The sequence below is a fragment of the Cordyceps militaris genome (genome assembly GCF_000225605.1).
Source record: "Cordyceps militaris CM01 unplaced genomic scaffold CCM_S00005, whole genome shotgun sequence".
In the NCBI taxonomy this organism is placed as follows: Eukaryota; Fungi; Ascomycota; class Sordariomycetes; order Hypocreales; family Cordycipitaceae; genus Cordyceps; species Cordyceps militaris.
Window position 1 is genome coordinate 1,652,320 of NW_006271973.1, and position 16,469 is coordinate 1,668,788.

Here is a 16,469-nt window from a genome sequence, read left to right on the forward strand (position 1 = left end):
ATATTGAATGCTGCCTCAGACTAGCATCGACCATCAACACTGCCTCATCAGCCACAAAGAGGCGGCGCCAGGGAACAAGGACAGGTGCATTTGGTGATGCAAGGTCACGCGGGTGAGTCTCAGCAATAAGGCAGCCATAGATTCAGACGTGCGGCGGGATACCGTAGATGGCTCGGAGGCGTTGAAGAGGCGTCGAGGAGGCGTTGAGGAGGCGTGAGCATTGCGCTGATGCCAGGAACCTACTCCCACGCTCCCATGACCATGTGGTCCGATTTTTGTAGAGGGCAATAGCCTCGCCGCCATCGCTCGTTGGACAGACTTGCGGGTCATCATGAGCAAAATCTCCAAAGAAATTTATGCACCTGTTGGGCTGGGGGTATTCAACTGTTTGTGAGCCCTTTCACCAGCCTGAGCTGAGCCTCCAAACCGGAAAAAAGGCGGCGTGCTGTGGCCCTATTAGAGTCAGGTATTTCTCATTTAAGCCATGTCGCCTTCCTCTCTTTCTTGTTTCTAAGCAGGCTGTCAAGTTGCGTTGTCAACTTGATTGCCAACTTGCCAGCTCTAATTTGTAGTTTATGACAGGGACCAAAAGTAGACAAGAAACGATCACCATCTCAGCCTTGTCGGCAGTCTAGCCACTGGTTTGGTCGTCCCGTCATTCAGACATGTCAGCCCCCAACGAGCCGAGCCTGACTGGCCGCAAGGGATGAACTGCCGTCGCGAGGACCGAAAGACAACATCAAGCGAACAAAACCATTCAACTACTGGCAGCTTCCAGCTTCCGCACATTGGGCATCAAAGCCTGTGGTACCCGTGCGGTTGTCCTCTATGGCGGTGGACACTGTTGCCCACACCACAGATAATCGCTTATTGTATGTATCAAACAATCTGTAGCGGGAACGCCAGTGATAAATCGTGGTACTGACAGCGCTAACTCGTTATCAAAAAGTGGTTCGGTTGCACTGATAGGTTTTTGCCTCTTTTCTGGATCGCCATGCCGAGCAATCAGATTCGACTTGATACGCCTGCCTGGCGCATGTTCGAACAGGGCCTGTCAGCTATGGCGTCACAGTGCCGAGGGCCGAAACCTGTAATTGCCCACGGCCGGCTCACAAGTTGCAACCTCCTCTGACACGGCCAGCACCACTCAAGTGCCCCAAGGCGCCGGACCAGCGGTCGTTCGAGCCTGTGACTAAATATTTGGCGGGTGCGCCATGTGTCCTGCCCGCCTGCCCACCGCGATGCAAGCCACTAGGTATCCATAGAGAACCGGTAATAGTTACGCAGGGTGCATGCTATTGCAGGGCGCGGCGGCTTGCTTGCCTCAAAGAAAGCGCCGTAACTGTTAGGACGACGTAGTTGCTTGAAACCGGATTGCCATTATTGGACTGCACATCTTCACTCAGAATCGTCTCCCGGCCAGATGCATTCTGATGCCGCGCATGGTGACAGTTGTTATTATTAGTGCCGACGAGGGAGAGGCGTGGCGTCTCAGTGCGCCGGTCTTCCACGCCACCAAGCCTCCGTTCCAAGCAGTTTCCTCTTTGGTTCTCTTGGCCATGCGCTTCGCATGAGAACGGCCGGACTTCCAGAACGCATCTTGAGAGGCTGGTGACATGGAGTATCGGTGTAGGTGTAGGTTTTGCTGCGACAACAGCAGCACGCAGCGCAAAACGAGCCTTGCGCATGCGACGTCGCATGAGGCCTCTGCAGAATGAGCCTGGACAGGGGGGGCGGCGGGTATGTGGTACAACGCATCCGTGATTGTCTTGATTTGTCCAGAGTAGGATAGACCCTGCATCGTGAGGCTGGGCAATGTGGGCAAGGGTAGCATTGGTTAGCAGTCAGGTAGTTTTGTTGTTTCCTCTCGTCTCGCTGGATTTTGGTCGAGCGGGCTGCCTTGCAAGTTGCTTTTTCTCTAACTAGTTAACTAGCCAAAAATGATGTTATCGCAGCTATTGAGACGGGTCACCGCAACTTTGGTTCTTGGAATGTGACACGGGATATTCCGGTCTCTCCCTTGTTGTCTTGCGATTTTCCTGCTTTCTATTTTTTTCATGGTATCATTCTCTGTTGACAAATGCAGATGTTGAAACTGCGTTGTGCGACACGGATGTGCACTTGGCACAACTAGAGCCGGTGCCGAAATATGGCAAGATCAGCGTTGCTTCTGGTGCACTGGTCCTCGGTTAGACCTAGAATCCATCGTGACTAGTTAGTTATGGCGGTGGCCTCCTGTTCGTCTTGGTCTATGTTCTGACGATCGTCAGGCGTGGTTTGCCAAGGGATGAGACCAGACGTTGGCTTGGCAGCAGCGGCATGGTTGCCAACAGCGAGGCACTGCAAGAGTTTGTTGGCAGTGGGCAGGTGGCAGGTGCTGCGGCGGTAGTTGTGATGGAAAAGCAATTTGAAATAGTTTACCGTGTCTAGCGCGGAATAGCGATGGCGTGTCGAATGGAAGTCGTGGAAGCATGGAAGCACGGGGTGCAGCGTAATAATGGGAAGTGGTGGGTGGTGGGAATTGGTGTGACAGGGATGCGAGGGCAGAGGGCAGAGGGCAGGTGGTGGGTGTACAGTGGCGTGCCTACAGTGTAAACAGTGCATTGTCACGGCCTGACGACATGCGCAGATCACACTTTTGGTGGGATGGTAATCGACCTTGAGCGACGCTGGGGGGTTTCCCATGCTGGGTTTTTCTTCCTTTTTTTTTTCCTTTCCCTATCGAGATTTACTTAAATCCTGATACTTGTCTCGCATCTGTGATCTCGGTAGTCGTTTGCATTTTTCTATGGTGTCGTCGTGCTGCTACTCAGGTTCCCATGCCAGTTGGTTTACCTTATCTTGGGCGACAATGGGGACCAGTATTATATCGGCACTTGGGAGATGGGCCAACGCAGAACTTGCCCTGTAATTTGGACTGAGGCCTGTCGCGCACAGGACAGCTGGGACGCTCCGCTAGCGGGACGCCTTGAACATCTCCCAACGCCTCCGAAGCGGCCCCCCGACGGGCCCCCGTCTACCCCTGCAACCCCTGTGGGTTCCTGACTCCTTCGGCTCCAGCGCGTCTCCAGGCTCCCCACCAGCCTGGCACCGAACGGGCAGCTGGCTGCCACTCCACTGGCTGCAAGCACTGGAAGCACTGAACCGCTCGCCGCAACCACCCCTGGCCGGGGCCTTTTTCGCGACCAGGGCCCTCAAGCAAGCCTGTCTGTCGTCGCGGTACCTGGGGCTCTTGAGTCGCTCTCGCCGCCCACTCCGGTCACTCGGCGACAAGTTGAACAAGCACTGAGTGTCTCCTAAATATGTAGTAGTTAACGCTTCTCACTAACCCGTTTTTAGCGAGTTTCGGTTCCTTTGGCTCCTTGACCGGCACTGGCACTGTCTGTACCTTAGTAGGTACCTTAGTACAGTACCAAAAAGCAGAGCAGCCTGCAGGCGCACAGCAGCTGTACGGTGATAACGTTGGTGCAACTCGTTTGCTCCCTGTCGCCACGACTCGCTGCCCTTTTTCCATTTCCGTTCGTTTCTCCTATTCTTCTCATCTCCCCTCTTTCTTGTCTTTTCTTCTTGCCCTTCATCCTCTTTTTCCTCCATTTCCAACCAAGCATATGCACGTCTTGTCCGTGCTCCATTCTGCCTAGTCAACCAGACCGTGCCGTGTCGATCACCACCACTTGCACTTGGCTGATGCAACTGTGTTTCGTTCGCCCACCAGCAGCAACCTCCGACCGCTGCTCGCCTCACAAGCCACCACCAGCACTTTCATCAGGCCGATTTCCCTTCAACCCCCTGCCTCCCTAGGTACCTATCCGACCGCATTTTCCCCATCTCCCCGTCTCCTCCTGCTTCTTTCTCTTTTCCACATCCTTCTTTTTTTGTTTCCACCCGTCTGGTGTATTCAGTCGCCGCTTCATTTTCCTCGTCTGCTTTTTATTTCCAGCGTCTCGCTCGTCATATCGCTCCGCCTTGGCCTCTCCGGTCCGTCTTGTCTGTCGTCACCCGCCCCCTAGACCGGTCACGTTTCGCCCGCCCCGGCCACCTTATTAGCAAAGACCCTTATTACGTCGGTGGCAAACAAGTTGCCCCAAGGTGCAACCTCAACAGGCAACCCGAATCCTTGGAATACGCTATAATAATACCACCGCTCTTCTATAACTGTCAGCCCACCACTGCTCTGTCGAATTTTCTACCTTGGCCGTCATCTTGGCTGTTGGTCGATTTCTCCCTTGCCGCACCCGACATTCCTCCCTCTTCCAAACGCGCTCACCACAATGGCCGACGACCACGATAATCACTCAACCGGATCCCATCCTATTGTGCGCTCTGATTCTTCGGCCTCGACTGCCCCTTCTGATCACAACGACCCCATCATCCATCAGCCCATCCCAACCCGGCCGCGCTTACCAAGCCGTAAGAGCAGTGGGCCGCTCGTTGTCCCTCGTGACAGCTCAGAAGTTGGCCCTGTTGAGTCGCATTTTGGGCCCGACGATGTCAGAGCCATGAGCCCCCGCCGAACCAGCGAAGATATTGACAAGCTTGGCAAGGAAGCTCGCGAAGAGTTGCGCCGGTTAGCTCCCATACGCGCAATACGCCGCCAATGCACCCTTTGCTAATCTTGAACAGGCATGCCAAAGCTCTTCAGGAGTCGCTCATCGATATTTTCAACCGTATAGAGGCCGTCCGCGAGGAGCACGACAAGCTCGACAGTAACAACAAGTTCTTGCAGAAATATATTGGTGACTTAATGAGCACCAGCAAGATTACCGCCTCGACCAGTCGAGCCAAGAAATAGGCCTTTCCAGATCTACCAGCCTTTCATTCCAGATAGGCTCGTTTCGAAGCAGATTTTCACCGGCGGCGTTCCGCAGGCCCTCATCTCTCTTCTATCGGCACTCTTTCAACTAGACTAGGCAGCCTTTTCGCCGATTCGTCTCACATTACGCCTCCATTACGATTCGGTTCGTCTCGAGCGAGCACTTGGAGCGCCAGTTTGCAAAAATATGCCCACACTTGTGCGGCACGATACCCCTGCGTCTGGCGCTTTTCCACCTTGTTGCATACGATTTCTTTCCATCTATCGGCTGCCACACCAATATCACTGTTCTCTGTACTATATCGTCTAGCATAATCGTGCGTCGAGTCTTGGATCTCGAGCCTGCATCATTACGCAACCATTCAGCAAAGCATTTTGATGGGCGTTTTTTTATTGTTTTTGTTTTTGTTTGTTTGTTTTCCAGTTTCTATCGTGGATGCTTTTCAGCTTTCCCTTGCCCTTTTTTTTCGACCCGTACGGCAAGCTGTGCACTGTTCAGGGTTGCGGGCCAAAGACAATTTCTTCATGGTCGGGGCAAATTACAAAAAAAAAGAATGGCTGGTTCCTCATGGTCGCAAATGGTCGTTTTATTACTTTGGAGCAGTAGGCCAGAGTACGGAGTAGAGGTTCAATAAATGTCAAGTTGCATTATGGCTACTTTCTGCGTTGTTTTCCCTCATCTGAGGAGACTGTGTGGTGGACATGACGTAGTGACTCCTTGCCACGAAAGAATACTCCTGCGCTCGCCAATGTCACACGAGAGAGCACCCGACGAGCGCGCATTTAATAATTCCACAAGCTAAGAATATTTGACGACTCGTGTCTTATTATAGGCAGCCATCAGCTGGAATCTATTAAGCGTGGTTGTTTGTTCCATGCGCCAAGAAGTTTGCCCAGTGGCAGAGGCAGCACACTGCGTGGTTGCGCACGCAAACAACCGAGACAGGCACCAATAATAGTACCAGGCAAAAAAAATTAAAAAGGAACGCGAAACGGCAAAAAATTGAAGTTGCTTCGGAGGGGAATCGAACCCCCGATCTTCGCATTACTGGATAATTGTTAGTTGATAATTCTGCTGTGGGGAGCCAGATTGAGGCGGGACCTACCGAGTGCGACGCCTTACCACTTGGCCACCAAAGCGAGGTGATTGTGTGGGGGTGTGAGCGATTATTACCAGTTATACTGGCCTCGACGACAAAAAAATTACATTAGATAAATAAGCAAGGAAACGACTTGGCTTCCAATCACATCCAGATAGTAGGTAGTGCACAGACTAAGCTTCCACTTGCACTATCTTCAGTATGAAACTTGGAATAACTAAGAAAACTTTGTTCTCAATAAAGTCGGCGAGTTCTAGGCTGGGTAGTGGACAACTTGTGAGACAGGACACAAACAACCAAGAAGTTGGACAATACAGATGTTTCTAGTTTGGCAGAGAAGTACTTCCACTTTCTAAAAGTTTGGCATTCCATTCCGAGGCGAATCTGAAAAGTCGCCGCTGCCAGATATTGATTGTTTTTATCTAGAAATATAAACAGGACCAAGTGCTCAAGTAGAGCCTGCGAAATAGGCACACAGGTTGAGATTGTGCTTCGGCGCAGCATATGTTCCAGCTACCATCAGCATAACTTATAAATAAGACAGAGTATTGTGATGGAACGAACTTGTAGGGCTCCAGCAGCAATCAGCATTGCTACTATTCTTGGAATAGACCAAAGCCCCTCAGTCACGTACTAGGAAAAGGAAAAGGGGTTCGTAACCAAAATGCGAGCAAGCTTGCTGCTTGGTCGCACCTATATATTATTACTATCGGTACTATCACAGCACTCAGCGTATCATCACAGTAAGTAAGTTACTTTCAAAAAGTAAATAACCTCAGGTTTAAAAAGAAGGACAAATATACTCGCCATACAAAAGAGAAGTCAATATAGTGCAAAAAGTCTAGGTATAACCCCAATCTGTGAAAAGGAAAAAGAAAAGGCCTCTAACTGTAGAGTCAGGGAGCAAAAAGAATTGCTTCGGATGGGATTCGAACCCACGGTCTTCGCATTACTTTTCGAGTTGTTAGAATGGGATTTGGGAATGTACAGTGGCAGATCAGAGCTACTAACCAAGTGCGACGCCTTACCACTTGGCCACCAAAGCCGATTAGGCAGTGGAGACGAATTCGCCTATTTCGTTATACAAGCACTACCAACAATTCCACACCCCTCGATGGCCCGTTGGCTAGAATATCTTGTGCGCAAAGCTGAAATGCAATATGTACTCTATTGACAGAGCTATACTGAAAGCTTCTTGCTCTTGTTAGCCTCGCGGCGGTGCTAATGGCGACAAAAAGGGTAACCGCCCGACGCACACTAGTCCCTCGCTTGCTTCTTGACACTGCTACCCTGTAGAAATGCTCGTCAAGAAATCACCACTCCTGACGCGAGCAACAGTCGCTCGTGGTACTTCTTGTCTGAGTTCTTGTCAGAATGTTTCAAATCTACGCGTTTTGATTTTATGACGCTCCGCTATGTGCGCGCCGGTATGCCGCGGATCAGTTTTGACATACTGGTCACATTCATATAGTTACACCAGTACATCACTGCGCTGCGTTTGCGCATCACGAGTCTGGCGAAATAACCACCAAACCCTCGAAAAAAACAAGAGTGCGCATTATTTTATCTGACATTACGAGTCCGTAAGACTTTACTATTATTCACGAGGACCATTCTTGCGGACGTTGCATATGTGACAGTTGGGAAAGACTAAGTAAGGTAGTTGGCGTTCGGGCACGATCGGGGACACTGACAGGAACATAACACGCATCTTCCGACGATTATTAGCAATAGTCTTACTGGCTTACATCGCCGCGGCGTCCGCTGCGCTATTACCGAGGCGCGCCACAAATAACGGAATTATTGATTTCCACTGTTTCCTTCATCACCGGCTTGTCGCCCCTGCATCACCAGGTTGTCCCCACCGCGTGTTGTGCGCGTAGGGCGAACGCGTCGCGTAAGACGAGGATGGAGATTGTCGCTGCCATAAAGGACCAAGAATGTCGCTTCGACTGTCTCGAGGCCATGGTGCCGCTATGCAACCACCCGGGTGGTCGAGTTAACAACAGCCTGGTTCGCCTGGATGCTGTTCGGGTGGTCGACGAATCCTCGGTGAGACATTCACGCCAGCATTCCAGTATTGAGACCTTTGCGAGAGAACAAAGTACCCGGACCGTCGCCGAAATGAGTTGACGACTCTTTACACTAGTCTCGTGCCGAATCATGTTCGAAACGATGCTCCGGGCCGACCCCGCGTCTTTTGCAAAAAGCCCCTCTGCTCAATTTCACTCTGGTGGACGACATGTGCTGTAGTAGGGTATATGTTTGGATAACTATCACATTCCTATCGAAGATCAATTATCTTGACACAGTACTGAGCCGCCCAATGATGCTCCATCGGTTGAGCTACATCGCCCGCCATGATTCCTTCCCGTTGTCGGTGCATGCGCTTAACCAACGAGGCTGTTGATAGGGATGCAAGGCAATGCGATGTTGACGAGACCATGATGAGCCTATAATCGTGTTAGCACGTGAGATAGCGGCAGGGTATATTCCCGGAAAGCCACTTACGACCGAGGGGGTGTTCTGGCAGCAGGCAGCGCGAGCCGTGCACTCTTGGTTGAGAACGCCGGCGGCGCCAATGGCTGCGGAGTTGTGAGTACAAGTCTGGAAGCGTGTGCGACGGAAGGCTTACCATTGATGTTGATCTTGGAGCACTGGCCGAGCAGGCCCTGGAGGAGACCGTTAACGCCGACAATGGCACCGAGCAGGCCGACGCCGCCGGCCTGGCCCGGGGAACCGGTGTCGCCCCCCTGCTTGCTCTTGTCGCAGCAGTAGAGCGAGGCGCCATTGCCGCACGAGGCATCGGCCTCCGCCAGGGTCATGGCAGCCATCTGGTTGACGGCGGCGACATCCGCCGAGGGAGCGGCGGTCACAGCGGCGACGAGGGCCGTGATGGCAAGGAAGAAGCGCATGGTGGCGGTTGGAGGTTTTGAGAGTGGTATTTGTAGGTGTTGTTGGAGGGGAAGAGTATGATATGGATTGATGGAGAGAAGGGGAGAAACAGAGGCAGCATCTGTGTCTCTTTATACCCGATACCACTGCTTCAGAGCGCGGCGCTTCGTTGATGGTGCATGACGTGGAACATCCCAGGGGCGGCCGGGAAGAATGCGCCATCATGACCGGAAGGCCTTGATAATGACCACATGCATTGCATAACAAGGCGTTCGTGGAGTCGTCTCCAAGGAGTGCATGCCTCGCAAGATGGCGATCATCCGACTGAACTTCTTGAAGCGGCGACGTTCCTTGGAGGACGTGATAACACGGCTTAAAATTACTCACCGGTGCTGGCGGTCTTGAAGCTTTGAGCATTCCAGCGACAGCGTACAATTATATGTTCACTCGGTGCATCATGACCACGACCTTTCGACCATGTCTCGCGGTGAGACACGACGGTGCTGTCTGTCCATGGCGACTTGTGGCGGGTATAACACTCCTCCGGGCAAGCAACCAGCAACCAGCCTTTTTCGGCCAGGAATGCTCGTTTCTGCCTGCTCGACGTCACTTTGTATTTCTCTCTCTTTCGCTTACACTTGTAACCAACTCTTGGAGACTCATGGTGCAGCATTACCTTGAGCGTTTCCGTCGCTTCTGCGTGGGCCACGCTGATCTCCCCCACCTTCCACTAGACGAACTGGTGGGCATTCCAGGATCGGGTTTCAGACTGCTGCTTTCTTTTGATTGGCATGCAACCTCTCGCAGATCCTCCCTCGGTACTGCGGCACATCGGGGAAGAAAGAGTAACTAGACAGAATAACGAATGTTGTCTGCGCGGGCCAATTTTGAGCAACTTTGAAAAGCTCACGCTGGCGGTTTCAATGTAATTTTACTGATGCGCTGCCCAACAAAGTTGACATGTTTTCGATGATGTGACTGGCGCAATCTTCAAAGTTGGCAAGTTAGGTTGCCTCCACTGGATGGCAAAGTTATAACACATCACCAAAATGCATTCGAAATAACCGGAGACGGTGTAACTACAGGACAAAGTGAAGACTTGAAAAGAAAAAGCAACCTAATACTTTTAACAAATCAAAATGCCGCAACGAGACACCCCTAGCGTATTGATTGGCTCATGACGAACCTGGCACGCACATCGACTGGTGAAAATACATGGACTTGAGTTTGCAGGTACTGTGACATTAGGCGGCCCATCTAAAAGTCAGCCTTTTGAAAACCGAGGTCTAGAATGTGGTTTCGAGGTCGGCCCCTTCGCATCCCGAACGTCCATCATTCCGAATCCGAAGGGTGACCCTTGATGAGGCCATGCCCAGCAGGACTTGTTTACGTCCTTCAGCTAGGAGATGGTAGACTTGCAGCTGACAAGATCAAGAATGTTGAGGCATGTCTCACGGGGCTAAGTGGCGATAAGAAAACAGACTGTGTTGCTGAGCGGAAACTTTGGAAGCTCAATTAGGCTGCATCGGAAAGTCGTCCAGCCGGCCACCGCATTGCGGGCTGTCGCGACAAAATTCAAGACCTTATTTCCTCAGAGATGGCTGCGAATGGATGGAGACTCGAGTGGAGTAGTGAACGAGTAAGTAACTCACAGCATCATAAACGACGCCCAGACACGTTTGGGGACCACAGGGTGTTGGTTCCGCACCGCGATGTATGCTGCTGGGTTGGAGTATTCCAAGGGATGCACTTGCGGCAATCCGTGAACAGTAGTTGCAAAATACATTCAAGACAATACTGGTAATACTACTACTATGCCATCCGCTCCTTCTCTGCCACCGACGTCGTGGTGTCTACAGCTTCGCTTGCCCCGCCGTTTCCAATGTAAGAGCTCTCCTTTTGGTTGTTCATGGCATCTTCATCTCTGTCGGCTTTCCTAAACGTCATGTAGAAACAGATAGCACCAACCATAGCAATGACGGCTACCGAACCGTAGTTCCAGACTAGGAGAGGGTCCTCAGACAGGCCGACAAGACCCTGGCCGAGAGCAGCGGATATGGCAGACGTGAAAAGGGCTATGGCCTGCACCGTCGACTTCATATTCTGGGGAGCCTTTGTGTAAGCATACCTGTCGCTAAATATCAGTCTGCTGTAGTGGATAATACTATGCTTTTGCGGGACCTACTCGAGTTTCGTGATGGAAGCGAGAACTTCGGACGCGCCAATGAGACCATACGGAAATATCTGGATCCATACTGAGATCGGAGCTGTACAGTCCTTGCGACCGGCCTTCATTTGAGCGTTGATGCTGTTTCCGCACTTGGATAGTTTGTAAATATAAGACTGAGTGACGCAGGCCGACACCATGGCCATGGAGCTGAGCACGAAGCCGGCGGTGATCTTGCGGATAGGCGAGAGACGGACGCCGCACTTGCGCAGCCCCGGGTAAACGATAAAGTCCATGATGGGAATGACAATGATGATGAAGATGGGATTCAGCTTAGCCACAATGTCATTCGGTGTTGATCCGAGCACCATGGTGCTCGCCTGCGAGACCAGATTGTTCGTCATTTGGTTGTAGGCCAGCCAGTAGAGAGGATACCACAGGAATACTTTGCACGCGAGAACACCGCGCTTCACTTCATCGACCCATTCGTCGTCGAATGTCATCCATGCCGGGACCGGGTCCCCCGCGCGCGCAGCTCGCTGGGCTTAACACGCTGCCAGAACTCGGGATCGCGCAGACCGCTGCTCGTCTTGTACGCGAAGCGAATAAGCTTACTAGCCTTGCCCATCGCGGAGCCCGTCGGCGGCGACAGCTTGTACGACCGTTTGAAGTAGAGGAGAATGGCGGGACAGAGGAGGTAGCAGACGGTGGGAAGCGTGAAGGAGAGCCAGAACCCGACAAAATGCTCCGAGTACACCATGGTGATGGAACCGGTGAGCGAGCCCATGTTGATCAGCAGGTAGAAGTAAATGTAGATGCGTGCAGTCGTCGCTGCGGGATCGACAATCTCCCTCTGTCCTTTCTTGTTGGTGCGCACATAGGGCTTGCCCTCGCGATACTGCTCGGCAATGAGTGGCGAAATGTTGGACTTGAAGCCGCCGGTGCCGATACCCATGATGACGATGCCGACGGAGAAGATGGCAATGGACACATTGGGATGCACAATGACGGGAGGAATCGCCGACATGATGAGGATGATGTGGCCTACCAGCGCGGCAATGTTGGAGTACTGGATCGTCAAGTACCGACCCCAGTACTGGTCCGCGAGATACGCGCCAAAGAGCGGCGTGCAGTACGACCAGAACTGGTTAAAGGTCGTCATGCCGGTGGACGCGCGCTGGCCCATGCCGAGGGCCCCGGAGGGATGCTTGAGAAATCCAGAGCCCGTCGTGGATCCCTTGGGCAGCGGTTTCTGAATAAAGTTGACGACTGCAAGGGAAAGTCATCAGCAGCGTATCGGGGACATGGCCATGTAGTATGGTGGGCAGGCTCGACTTACACACTGCGCTGGTCCCGTAGTAGGAGAAGCGCTCGACAAACTCGACAAAGCCTACGGTCCATGCTGTCCATGGAATGCTGCCAGGAACACGAGGCAGGTTGTCCCATTCTTCCTCTGTTGGAAAAGGACCGAGCGAGGTGGTCTCGTCCTGCGAGTCCGAGTCAAAGTTGCGGAGGTGTCCAGGCACAGCTTCCACGAGGGAACCTCCCTTGGTGATTTCGATGCTTGACTTTGTTGCCATTGTTCTCGAATACATAAAATGAAACACAAGTTGAAGGAAGAGCAGCTTTCTGGCTTATCGGAGCAGACTCGCCTCATTTTTATATACCATGGACGAAACGGGAAGGCAGTGCGAGGCCGCGGACCAGCTAGTAGTTGGGGTTGCAATGCCCTCTTCCCGCGCGGACTAGGGAAGCAGACCTGTCCCATCCCAAGACCCTAGAGCTGGCCCTTATTTTCAGCCGTTAGAGGGGGATAGAAACGGCAAGTCGCGGACGTTGCAGCCGCTCGCTGCCAACCTTCCCGAACCGGGTAGGGCCACCAGCTCTAGTTCGCAAAGCCAAGCCTCGAGGCGTTATTGCAGGCCGGCGAGTGGCGCAACAGCGCCCGCAGATCGAAGGATTTAAGGATTTAATAAGCTTCTCGACTGAGTCTCTGTGCGAATATTCGGCAAGTGTGGCGTCGCCTCGCATCGCCACGGCCCTCCACATGATCAGCTCAATGGAATACTTTGCCACCTCCACGACTGAATGTACATTTACTCGTCCGTCCCTAATAATTCGTAGAATACTGTTAGAAATAAAACTTCATAACAAAGAGCTTGCTACTTCATGGAAGTCTAGCCATGTCGAATGAAATAGACTGGGAAACAGACGAATCGGCCAATTTGTTTGTTTAGAGCTCCGTCTGGGGTACAAAGATTCAAATTACCGAAAGCAGCACCACTTATTAAAGTTTTAAACTACGAGCTTGAATGGGCTCCCTGTCCATTACTAGAAATACATGGTGGCTGATGCCCACTCTTAAGCGACACATAAGTAACTACATCAAGACGCATCAGAAACTGGCCGTAGTCGTACGCAAGTTATGCAACAATATTGTCCCAACGCCACGTAACGTTCTCAATAGACGAGATGATCTATCATAGCCTCGAAGGCGTGACACCCTTTTTTTCTGAATTTTGTACGGTATTAATTCACCACTTCTACATGACTCGGAGCGCGGGGTGCCTCCCACTCACGCTCGAACTAGCAAAAAAAAAGATTTTACCGTAATAAAGGAGTACTATTAACCGAGTTAGCTAGGTATTCTACATGGCGATTAGAACCACTATGATCATGTAGATATAAACAGGCAGTTTCAACAATACTACTCCAGCGAGGTTCACTCAGCATTATAGGCAAGTCAAATCATGTATATTGTCAAAAACAGATACTAGTCTGGATATCAATAAGCGTTCAATCTGTACGTGCAAAACATTGCAGCGTCATTTTCCGTTCCTTCATAGTCCAGTGGTTGTCATGCCAAAACCAGGGCCAGACACATCTCCTCGAGTCTCAGACTTTACCCTCGTTGGGTCGGGCGACCTTGTTGTCCTCCTTGTATAGAGGAGGGCAGATGGCATCCTTCTGCAGGAGGACGTAGCGCCTGAAACCCCACGGCAGCACGGTCCGGAGCTGATAGTTGGCGTGCACCCGAGTAGAGATGCCAAAGACGTAGTCCAGTTCCTCGAGACTCTTCTGTTTCGTCTCCGGCATGAAGAAGAAAATGAGGGCCAATGCAACGAGGTTCATGCCTGCGTAGAATCCAAACGCGCCAGTCGGCGTCATCGCTCGGAGCATGCGAGGGAACGTCAAGCTCAAGACGGCACCCCAGAAGTTGTTTGTTGCAACAGCCCAAGACATTCCGACTTCTCTATGAGACAACGGGAAGCTCTCCGAGGAATAGAGGAAGGGTACCGGGCCTTCACCAGGAGAATAGAAAGCGCCAAAGAGATATACAAAAGTCGCAACAGCGGCAATGCGAGGCGTGCTTTGTTCCAGGTCCTTGTCAATGAGGAAGCAAAGACCGGCCACTACCCAGCGTTAGTCAGGCTTCAGAGCGAGGAAATCAACGGGTCAAGGCTCACCAAGCAATGTCCAGAACATGTTGGGAAAGGTGAAAAGCAGGAGAGCACGGCGACCAAAGGTATCAATGGTCCATACAGCAGGCCAGGCAAAGAGAAAGTTGATCAAACCAAAGCCGAAGCTGGCCCAAAGAGCATTGTAAGCAGAAACGCCACTCTGGCGGAAAATAGTGCTACTGTAGAATGCAATAATGTTGACTGAAACTCGTCAGTGATTTGGCCAGGCAGAGCGAGCAGACGGTTGGACTTACTACCACACATTTGCTGTGCAATCATGACAATACCAGAAGCCTGGGTAGCGCGACGGTTTCGAGGAATTGTGAACAGTTCAATGAAACGAGTGAAGACACTGCCATTGACCTTGAGGCCGGCGTCCTCGATGATCTTGGCTTCGTGCTCCAAAAGGCAGTGAATGTAGAACAAGTCGCGGGCAGCCTGAAGCGGCGTGTTTCGAAGGCGGAGCAGCGACTTCCAGGCCTTGATGTGATTGCCCTTCTTGAGATACCAACGAGGGGATTCGGGGCAGAAATAGATGCCCAGAACAAGGGGCACGGCAGGAATAAAGGCCGAGCCGAGCTGGAGGCGCCACGAAATATCGGGAACTTTTCCAACGATGAGATTCGCGCAAGTACCGAGGAAGATGCCTTTTTAAAAAAAAAAAAATCAGCAAGCGACATTTGGGAGGTTGTCAACGTGTGTACTACGTACCGAAAGCAGTCCAGAGCTGCCAAGACATGACGAGGCCGCCACGAATGATTGACGGGGCATTCTCAGCCGAGAAGACGGGGACAGTGACCTCTTTCAATCCCATACCGATGCCGAGCAGCATTCTGCGCAACAAGAGTTAGTCCTATCCAGCAGCGCAAAAGCCACGAGCGATGGGGGTCTTACCTAGACGCCGCAAGCTGACCCCAGGTCTGTGAGAAAGCCATGCCGAAAGGAGCGAGCAAAGAGAAGATTGCTGCGACAAAAATGACGCCACGACGGCCCATGAGCTCATTGAGAGGGTCGGAGATCCAGCAAGCGCTATATTTGTCAGTCCGTGAGCTATACACAATCGCGGTGGGCACTTACAAGAGACAGATGGTGATGTAAGGCATGGCATTAACGACGCCAACGAGCCAAGCATTTCTGGCGCAGAGGCCTGAAGTCTCATCAGGGCCGCAAGCGGGGCTAAAATCGGGAATGCCAAGAGCTTCCGGGAAGCCAAGATTGGCGCCGTTGGAACCGGTCTGCGGAGCCGTGTGAGTGGAAGGTTGACTGGCAATGGCAGCATGCGACTGACCTGGTCCCAGCCTTGAATGGCTGCGGCAATGGAGTTGAGGATAATGGTGTAGTAGAGGGCCCAGGGATGGTTCCATCTGTGGGTAACTTCGCTGCGCAAGGCGCCCTTGTCATCCTCATCCAGGTCCTCGAGCTCTTCAAAGCCGGCAGGGTTCTGCGCGACGAGGGCGCCCTTCTTCAGGAGCGGCAGGATATCCTCGGGCAGTCCTTTTCCCTGCTGGAACGCCGTCACACGAGCGAGGAGCTCATCACGGGGAACGCCTACGAGGGGGTTCTGGATCTCGGCCTCTACGGTGAGCGCGGCAAGCTTCTTGGCGGCTTCCGATGTCAGCGGCGCAGGTCCGGTGCTGCTTTCACATTGAGGTCTTAGTACAAAAAAAAATGCAACGACTGGTATTGCGCCCGGGATTCCCCGCTGCGGTGTGGGGGAGCGTTGCATTGGGGGAATGAGGAGGGGGCAGGACTTACACAACCTCGTCCTGCTCGAGGACAATCTTCTTTTCAGGGTCCATGGTCACGGCAAGCGACAAAAGGGTTGTTTCTTGAACGAGAAAGAAGTGAATAACAAGACCAGGTTCCCCAGAGAAGTGGGCGACGGGGTGACCTTATTATATCTGGAGCGAGCAGCTGCTTGCGTGAGGGGGGCCCTGCCGTTACCGCACCTTTTTGCCCGTCTGACCAGCTCATAGCTGCATGCAAGCAGACGTGCGCTCCAATCGGGCTGCGAGGAGGCTGAGTGGCGCCAG

The 16,469-nt window shown here is 52.3% G+C and overlaps 4 protein-coding genes across 4 annotated transcripts; 1 reads left to right on the forward strand and 3 right to left on the reverse strand.

The window, feature by feature from the left end:
- Positions 1 to 4,271: 4,271 nt before the first annotated feature.
- On the forward strand, positions 4,272 to 4,792 carry CCM_06861 (bZIP transcription factor, putative; the record flags this gene model as incomplete). The annotated part of the gene is made up of 2 exons (XM_006671999.1): positions 4,272 to 4,567; positions 4,624 to 4,792. The coding sequence occupies 2 exons, from the start codon at positions 4,272 to 4,274 to the stop codon at positions 4,790 to 4,792; spliced, it is 465 nt and encodes a 154-aa protein (XP_006672062.1).
- Positions 4,793 to 8,303: 3,511 nt separating this feature from the next.
- On the reverse strand, positions 8,304 to 8,828 carry CCM_06862 (Hydrophobin; the record flags this gene model as incomplete). The annotated part of the gene is made up of 3 exons (XM_006672000.1): positions 8,304 to 8,366; positions 8,425 to 8,498; positions 8,549 to 8,828. 3 exons carry the CDS (start codon positions 8,826 to 8,828, stop codon positions 8,304 to 8,306), a joined length of 417 nt encoding a protein of 138 aa, XP_006672063.1.
- Positions 8,829 to 10,620: 1,792 nt separating this feature from the next.
- Positions 10,621 to 12,555, reverse strand: CCM_06863 (peptide transporter PTR2-A; the record flags this gene model as incomplete). The annotated part of the gene is made up of 4 exons (XM_006672001.1): positions 10,621 to 10,936; positions 10,994 to 11,519; positions 11,591 to 12,244; positions 12,315 to 12,555. The coding sequence occupies 4 exons, from the start codon at positions 12,553 to 12,555 to the stop codon at positions 10,621 to 10,623; spliced, it is 1,737 nt and encodes a 578-aa protein (XP_006672064.1).
- A 1,315-nt stretch (positions 12,556 to 13,870) lies between these two features.
- CCM_06864 (General substrate transporter) lies at positions 13,871 to 16,235 on the reverse strand (the record flags this gene model as incomplete). Its single annotated transcript, XM_006672002.1, has 8 exons — positions 13,871 to 14,388; positions 14,443 to 14,637; positions 14,691 to 15,041; positions 15,148 to 15,269; positions 15,331 to 15,465; positions 15,514 to 15,671; positions 15,725 to 16,070; positions 16,192 to 16,235. The coding sequence occupies 8 exons, from the start codon at positions 16,233 to 16,235 to the stop codon at positions 13,871 to 13,873; spliced, it is 1,869 nt and encodes a 622-aa protein (XP_006672065.1).
- Between the last annotated feature and the right edge of the window lie 234 nt (positions 16,236 to 16,469).